Source organism: Cyprinus carpio, chromosome B1, assembly GCF_018340385.1.
Source record: "Cyprinus carpio isolate SPL01 chromosome B1, ASM1834038v1, whole genome shotgun sequence".
Taxonomy (NCBI): domain Eukaryota; kingdom Metazoa; phylum Chordata; class Actinopteri; order Cypriniformes; family Cyprinidae; genus Cyprinus; species Cyprinus carpio.
This window is the reverse complement of record NC_056597.1, coordinates 21,153,575-21,162,567: the sequence shown is the minus strand read 5'-3', so window position 1 is coordinate 21,162,567 and position 8,993 is coordinate 21,153,575. Positions and strand designations below refer to the sequence as shown.

Sequence of the window (8,993 nt, the reverse complement as noted above, 5' to 3'; positions counted from 1 at the left end):
CCTCAATACCCATGGCTGAAGTGCCCTTGAGCAAGGCACTGAACCCCCAGTTGCTCCCCTGGCGCTGGATATAGCTGCCCACTGCTCCGGGTGTGTGTTCACGGTGTGTTCACTTCTCACTGATGTGTGTGTGCACTTGGATGGGTTAAATGCAGAGCACCAATTCCGAGTATGGGTTACCATACTTGGCAAATGTCACGACTTTCACTTTCACTATTTGGTTGAATGGAGCCCAATATATATATATATATATATATATATATAAAGAAAAAGGATGCTTTATAGTGTATAAATCCCAGAGGGCCACAGATACTGGGTAAGAGAGAAGACAAAAAGGACACGATAAAGACAATGATATAAAAAAAAAAAAAAAAAAAGAAAAGGGATAAGTGTATGAATGTGATAGGGATTTACTGCCAAGTATGCTTGCGCATACAAGGAATTTGTTTTAGTGACATAAGCTTCCAGTACACAGAGACAACAACAACACACAGACAAAAAAAAAAAGTCAAATATTGCAAAATAATTCGAAAAATTAATAGTATATGAAATATATGCTATGTGCATTGAAATATATAGAATATACAATGTGTGAAGGCTATACCACATTAACCAAATAAAATACAGTGTACCCTGAAAGTGATTTTAAAATAGAATATATATTGTTTTCAGCTATATATATTTAAAATAATAATAATGTAATGTAATGTTGTTCAGTTATAATATGTAATATAATAACTATCTGGCAAAATATTTTCTATAATAAAGTAATAAAGAGTAATAGAAATAATATATACTGACCTAAATTATTTTATTTGTTGTTTTGCATGGTCTTGCTTTATTTTGTGTCTAAATATATTGGCCTACAAGCACAGGGAGTTTTGCAGGAGTGTCAGGTTGCCCCTCCTCTGTGCTGCTGTAGGTATAAAATCAAACTCCTGTCAGTGAGACGGTGAGACTGTCTCACTCATACCCCATTGCAGGTCACAGTGAGAGGGCAAGTGATCTTCAGACTATTTTCTTGGCAAAAATCCCAATTCTAAAGCAAAATGGTGAGTAGAATATTATTTGTAAATAGTTAATTCTACTGTGAACATTTCTTTGCCTGTAAGTAAACATATTGAGCAATCACATCACGCACATATTGGGTCACACGGAGTTAAGAATATATACACATGTTTGATCTACTTCACTGAGTGTAATGAACTTTAATAACATATTAACAAAAATAAATGGAAAAGAATTTGAATGCTCTTGATGACTCATAAATTATAAGTACATACAGTAGCAGCAAAATAATGTGTGTAACCTTTGAAATAATCATGGTCAAATGTTTATACAACATACAGTATAAAACCACTCCTAGAGGAAATAAGCATTTATACAGCTGGACTTCAAAATCTTGAGATAACTATTGTGACTACTAGCTCCAGTTTCTTCATATAGTCTCTTTAAAAGTGGCTACTGAAATGCATGCTTAATTTTTAATTTGACTGTTTTATATGCCATATTATTTTTATAGCTAGCTGAGTGACCATACTTTACCACCACTTCATATTTACAGTATGGAAACTACTGAGAGCTTTATGTCTTAAGTAGTGCGGTTATGGGTGTGTTTGTGATTTTACTGAACGCTGATGTGGCTCTCAGCATATCTGTGTGTGTCCCACGATCCAGATAGAGTCACTAAGCTGTCCATGCTGGTTGAAAATATGTGAAATAATAATAAGAGAAAGGTGCATCTTACTCAAAGAGTCAAACTGAGCAATAATGAGTTGTTGTTCTTGATATTAAGATGACATCACTCAGTAGGGCGGGTTAAATGTAGGCCTATAGTCAATAGTTTGAGAATCTTATAGAATCTCAAAGTTTGATTAAATTTGTGAAATATTGTGTGCCAAGGCTCATTTAAAACAAACCTGCATTGTAAAATGGATTCATTGCCAACTCGCCCCCAGTACAACTAAAACAGTGTTGTAGATCTCGACGCCTGTTTTTGTATGGAAAATATATTAGAACCACATGTGTAGGAGTTTGTTTGTGCTAAATTCCAAGGACAAATGGTTCTCACATTCTAAAGGTCCCAAATCACACCCCTGAGGCCTTTGTGTTTGTCTTTTGGGTGCTTTGGCTGCCACCACGACCTTTAGAAACATTTCATAAGAGACGTTATTGATTGTCATCAACCTTAATATTTTGCAAGCTGGATGAATGAAAAGCATTTCTGTTTTCTTCTTTACAACTCATGAGGTAATGCCACAGTAAAGTTAACAATTAACAAACTTTAGTCTATGTCATATCTCAACTTACACTTTGTAGCCATTAGTCACTTATTAGCTCTTTTTTAATCATTACACAAGAAGGTTGAAGGTGGGGGGAAAAAGTCAAATTCACTTTCACAACATCTGTTAAGAATGTGGCCTAAATGCTAAAACTAAATTATGTTGTTATAATTCTACAGAAATAATAATCATTTGTAATCATTCATCAAAATGAAATAGCTTGCTCCACCCTTTAAAATTATTTTCTTTTCTTTTTTTCACTGACAATACCTTGGGCAAGTCGGTTATTATGTTAACAAATAGGCAAGCAGCTATTTGGGTGTTGTTTTAGTTAACTCCTATTCAGATCTGTCTCTGTTCTGATCACTCCAAACAGTTCCCAAAGAATAAAATCCCATTTTTAATGTTTACGCTATCAAAATATGTAAGAGTAAAATGGATTGCAAATACTGTTTCATGCGTAATTCTATGCCACTAGCAAAACCTAATGGAATTGCAAAAATAATTATTGTTTCCAAACAGGTTTCCCAAACACATTCATGAAATATTTAAATCTTAAAGAGGTTTTAAAAAGTCTGTGACCATACATTTCACTTTCCGTATATATAGAGAGAGAGGGAGAGAGAGAGAGAGAGAATAAGAAATTTATGAGACAGCAGAGTCTGCAAAGTAAAAAAAATAAAAAATAAAAAATCCGGAGGACAAGATATCAACTCACTGTAGGGTCAAAAGATGAGCAAAAAGGGCTCATGGGTTGGTGTTGAAGGGTTTGGTGAGGGAAGAAGAGCTAGTGGGGAAACATGACTTGTAACAACCCATAAATAACTTCTAACCTGGCTGCCATGCCCAAACTAGGTAGTCCCATGTGCATGTGTAATGCACCATCCCCCTCCCCACTGACACACCAATAGACAGAGAGGGACGGAGAGTAAAAATAGGGCCCAATCCCAGGAGAATGAATTCAGAGAAAGAGTCATGCACACAGAGTAGAAGCAGAGTCTGGATATTTCTTCTCAGGCTGATGTAGGCCACCTCTCTGGAGCGCAGACACAGATTTAGGTGGCGAATCATTACAGAGCACTTTTATTGCAACCATGTGACTCTTCTTTTGCATTGGTGTCTTCAGTGCTTTGATAACATTGTGGCAGTACATTTTTGCATTTGGCAGATACTTTTATCTAACGCCATTTGCATTTTATCAGTCTATGTCCTGGGACTCAAACCCATGAGTAGAGATACAGAATCATGCCTTCACATACTGTATACGGAATATGTCATATTTGATTCTAGAATTCTACTACTTTATTCTTATTGGCCAATCACAATATTCTGTCATCAAATCTTTTGAATGACAACCAGTGCTTCTTGTATTTTTTCTTGCATAATAAAATCATTTGAACTGAAATCCGTTAACCCATTTATTTATTATTTGATGCATATTATGGCTTAATAATCACTTTGCATCAGGGTCCTGATCGTGTGTTTTTTTTTTTTTTTAATAGTAACTTCTTGACTGTACATTATATATATTTTTTGGATATTTAATAGTGTTAATTAACATGTTTTGGAGATTGGTATTCTATAAGTGTATTTTATTTTAATTTCATTTTACACTTTCATTTAAAAGTCTAGGATTGGAATTTATGTTTTTGAGTCTCTTGTGCTAACCAATGCTGTATTTATCTGATCAAAAATACAGTAAAAAACAGTAATTTTATTATATATTTTTACAATATCAGTAACTGTTTTGTATATAAATATATTTTAAAATGTATTTTTTGTGATGCAATGGTCAATTTCCAGACTTAATTATCACATGATCCTTCAGAAATCATTCTAATTTGATGCTAATTTGATGTTCAAGAAACATTTCTTATTATTATCAGTGTCAAAAACAGTTGTGCTGCATCATATTTTTGTGGAAACCGTGATATAGAAATATAAGTCTTTTGTAGCATTTTAAAGTCTTGTCACTTTTGGTCAATTTAATGCATCCTTGCTTAATCAAAATGTTTTTTTTTTTTTTTTTTTTACCCAGTAATTTTGAAGTTTATATACACAGATTTTTTAAGTAATAAGACAAATTTTCCATTTTATTTTCTCATCTTCCTTATTTGCTTTTTCCCTTCATTCATTCTGAACACTCTTTCAACCACCTTTTAGTACACGTGTTATAAATTCCACATTATGGTGTAGCTCGCTCTCTCCTATAAACCAGTTGGGACTGTTGTCAACACCTCAAGCCTTTGCATGCCTCTTCAAACTTGCAAGGGAGTGTGTGACGAGAAAGGAAAATAGTGTTTGTAGAAGGTTTCTTGTTTATGTGTGAAAAGAAAATAATGGCTATGAGGGTTAGTAGGTCTGTCTGCCATATGTGGCAGCTGTCACATCATAAACGCTTCCCAGGACAAGTCTTTCAGGAAACTCCCTTTCCAAACAAACAGAGGTGTTTAACATGCTATAGTCTGAATTTAAGCCTGGCTTGGACTTTGTTATCTCAGGGTTGTCATCTAGATAATCACAAAACCTGACGACAAACATTTTGGGGGCTTTTAGAGATTCAGCCAACAACTTTTCTCTGTCCTGTCAGCTGCAGTCATCTGTGACTGACGTCCTGTAATGGACCAACCGACTAGAAATAACTGTTTGTTTTGTTTTGTTTTGTTTTGTTTGCTTCTGCCCCCTGGTGGGCAAAACGAAAGTTTGAAAAGTAGCGACTTATTTTTGAATTTGTTATATTGTTATATGCAGTTAAAATCCTGCTGTTAATATTATTATTTTAAACAATTATTTACTTGTTTGTTTTAACATTTTTGCATCTTTAGATAAAGAACAGAAAAGAGAGGACATTTAATGTGTATATTAAGAAAGTAAATATAGAGTTGATTTTGGTTTAATATTGACTTGAACCACTAAATGTTCTATAAAGGTAACAGGAAATGTTCAACAGATTATTCTGGCAAGATTCTGTTAAAGTTATGAATAAACGTTCTTCTAGTACTATTGTCAATATCATGTTAGTTATTTTTCGCAAAATGTTAGCATAAAATCATTATTTATATATCATTAAAATGTTTTTATGTTTTAGTAAGATGTTCGTCTAACATTTTTTAAATGTTGCTATTTGTTTCAGAATTATCAAAATGAACATTCCATAATGTCTGCAAAATGATAAAATAGGATGTTCTGTTAACATTTGCACAACCAAAAAAAAAAATATTCACATCTGTACATTTTGAATATTCAGAGGATATTCTGAAATACCGTTTTCACATCTTAATGGGAACATTCTTAGATTTTATTTTTTGTTAGCTGGGTAGTTGTAGAAGAAAAACTGTGGAAATTACTGTCACCTAATATGTTATGCAATGCAATGCAACACAGTTGCTAATAATCTACTTCCTCTCCACAGCGTGAGTGTATCTCTGTCCACGTTGGCCAGGCTGGCGTCCAGATGGGGAACACCTGCTGGGAGCTGTACTGTCTGGAACACGGTATCCAGCCTGACGGCCAGATGCCCAGCCACAAACCAGTGGGTGGCCATGATGACTCCTTCACCACCTTCTTCAGTGAGACTGGAGCTGGCAAATATGTACCCCGTGCCATCTTTGTAGACCTTGAGCCAACAGTCATTGGTAAATATCATAATGGAATTTAATTTGTATTTGTCATTTTAACATGGGGAACGTAAATGAGTAAAATAATTGTAGCTGTATATGGTGGTAGGTTGCAGTTATAATCGAAAAGGGATGGCACACTGTAATAATGCTCTCACAACATTTACTAAACAGGATGGACAAAGTGTCAACAGTTTATTCTTCATCCTTTAATTTACATGTAATCATTTAGCAGTTGTTTTTATCCAAAGCGACTTACAAAAGAGGACGATTAGAAGCAATTAAACCAACAAAAGGGTAACAAAATACTGTGACAGGTCCCAATTAGTCATAGTGCAAATAGTTTAATTTCATTTCATTTCATTTAACTTTATTTTATTATTATAGTCAGATAATTTGTAATATAATAATAATCTAAATTTAATGTAAACTGTCATAAATTATTTTACATAATAAATAAATTTTTACAATTATTATTTTATTATAATAATTCTTATTTTAATTATTAAATTAAATAAAATTTATTATTATCAGTAGTAGTAGTAGTAGTATAGTATAAATCACATTACCTTGAGAAAATTTGGTTTATATTACTGAGAATTAAATGTTACTTATTTTAGGGGTCAGATCAGTACTATTTAATATTTTGAATGAGCTTTTATTTTTATTTTTCATTTTCATTTTAGTAATTTTGGAAACTGATATCGTTTATTTATTCTCATAACGGTCAGTATAATTTTATACTTTAATTTGTATAAAAATAATTTAAATTAAATGTCAATTGTTTTCAATTATTATGTTTTATTTTTAATAATAAATTATTATCATACTCTTATTTATTATAACACAGCATTTTTTTAATAATTCAGGGGATAGAGGTCAGGATCAGTGTTTTTTTTTAGTATTATGTATAATATGTGATTATAGTATTTTTTTCTTTTGAATTAGCTTTTATTTTCATTTTAATGCTAGTTTAAGTTTGAGTTATTTCTATCTAAGTTTTTAAATATTTCTATTTATCTTTAATTTATTTTTATTTCAGTTAGCTGCCAAGGAAACATTTCCAATTTTTTAGAGTTCTGTGTTAAGTTTTAGTTAACAGTGACAGCACCGGTCAGTATTTGGTTTTATGTTGTATTATCCTGTTATTCTTTCAGACGAGGTCCGCACAGGCACCTATCGCCAGCTGTTTCATCCCGAGCAGCTCATCTCAGGTAAAGAGGATGCAGCGAATAACTACGCCCGTGGGCACTACACCATTGGCAAGGAGATCATTGACTCCGTACTGGACCGCATACGCAAACTGGTAATAGGTCATACATTTACTTACCAAAAGAGCTCAAAATAACTGATTCTGAAACGCAAATGTTCTCCCTTCTTCCACACAGGCTGACCAATGCACAGGGCTGCAAGGTTTCCTGGTCTTCCACAGCTTTGGTGGAGGCACAGGCTCAGGCTTCACCTCCCTTCTGATGGAGCGTCTCTCTGTTGACTTCGGAAAGAAGTCCAAGCTGGAGTTTGCCATTTATCCAGCTCCACAGGTGTCTACGGCTGTGGTGGAGCCGTACAACTCCATCCTGACCACTCACACCACCCTGGAGCACTCCGACTGTGCCTTCATGGTGGACAACGAGGCCATCTACGACATCTGCAGGAGGAACCTGGATATCGAGCGTCCGTCCTACACCAACCTCAACCGGCTCATCAGCCAGATCGTTTCCTCCATCACCGCCTCTCTGCGCTTCGACGGCGCCTTGAACGTCGACCTAACGGAGTTCCAGACCAACTTGGTGCCCTACCCTCGTATCCACTTCCCCCTGGCCACATATGCTCCGGTCATCTCCGCTGAGAAGGCCTACCATGAGCAGCTCTCGGTGGCTGAGATCACCAACTCATGTTTCGAGCCCAGCAACCAGATGGTGAAGTGCGATCCTCGGCATGGAAAGTACATGGCCTGCTGTTTGCTGTACAGGGGTGACGTGGTGCCAAAAGACGTCAACGTCGCCATCGCAGCCATCAAGACCAAGAGAAGCATCCAGTTTGTGGACTGGTGTCCCACTGGCTTCAAGGTGGGCATCAACTATCAGCCCCCAACGGTGGTTCCTGGAGGAGACTTGGCCAAGGTGCAGCGAGCTGTGTGCATGCTCAGCAACACCACAGCCATCGCCGAGGCCTGGGCTCGTCTGGACCACAAGTTTGACCTGATGTATGCCAAGAGAGCCTTCGTGCACTGGTATGTGGGTGAAGGCATGGAAGAGGGAGAGTTCTCTGAGGCCAGAGAAGACATGGCAGCTCTGGAGAAGGATTATGAAGAAGTGGGCATCGATTCATTTGAAGAAGATGAGGAAGGGGAAGAGTTCTAAAGGGAAAGTGTTGTTTTTTCTACCAAATAAAAGCCAAATAAAATACAGCTTTTAATTGTGTTGTTGTTGTTGTTGTGGTTCTTTTCATTGATTGATCAATTTGGTGACTTTGTCACATATAGGCATTTTCTAAAATATATCTGTCCATAGACCCTTTGTTTAAAAACCCTGGTTATAAAGACATTATTATTATTATTATTATTATTATTATAGTTAATCATATTAATGATGGAGATATTTATATTTAATATTAATTATTAGTAATTGTCATGTTAATAGTTAGGCCCGCCTAATAATCGCATTATACATAATTATATCATATTAAGCCATAATTTAATTAATAATAATTTGTTTATATGCTAATATTAACAATTATATTAGTTTAATTAATTTAATAATTATCCTATTAAAATGGTGTGTGTACTATTTTGAACTGTAAACCATGCAAACATTTTTTTTCTACTAGAAGAGCCTTAATATGACAATATAAACCAAAATAAATTAAATGAGAGACATTTACACAAATGTTTCATACCTAAACTCGTTAGCCATTTTTTATAGTCCTCCTACACAAATTTATACTTACATATTTCATGTGTGCATTACAAATAATTACATAATATTAAAATATAACATTGTAATTATTTAATAATTTGATGTTTTGATAATATTAACCACCATATTTATTTAATTTCAATCTGAACTGTAAATTACTCCAAAAAATGTATCTG

At 34.7% G+C, this 8,993-nt stretch overlaps 1 protein-coding gene across 1 annotated transcript; it reads left to right on the top strand.

Moving 5' to 3' along the window:
* Positions 1-905: 905 nt before the first annotated feature.
* LOC109049213 (tubulin alpha chain-like) lies at positions 906-8,322 on the top strand. Its single transcript, XM_042717002.1, has 4 exons — positions 906-1,052; positions 5,695-5,917; positions 7,057-7,205; positions 7,288-8,322. The coding sequence occupies exons 1-4, from the start codon at positions 1,050-1,052 to the stop codon at positions 8,260-8,262; spliced, it is 1,350 nt and encodes a 449-aa protein (XP_042572936.1). The 5' UTR covers positions 906-1,049; the 3' UTR covers positions 8,263-8,322.
* Positions 8,323-8,993: the final 671 nt, after the last annotated feature.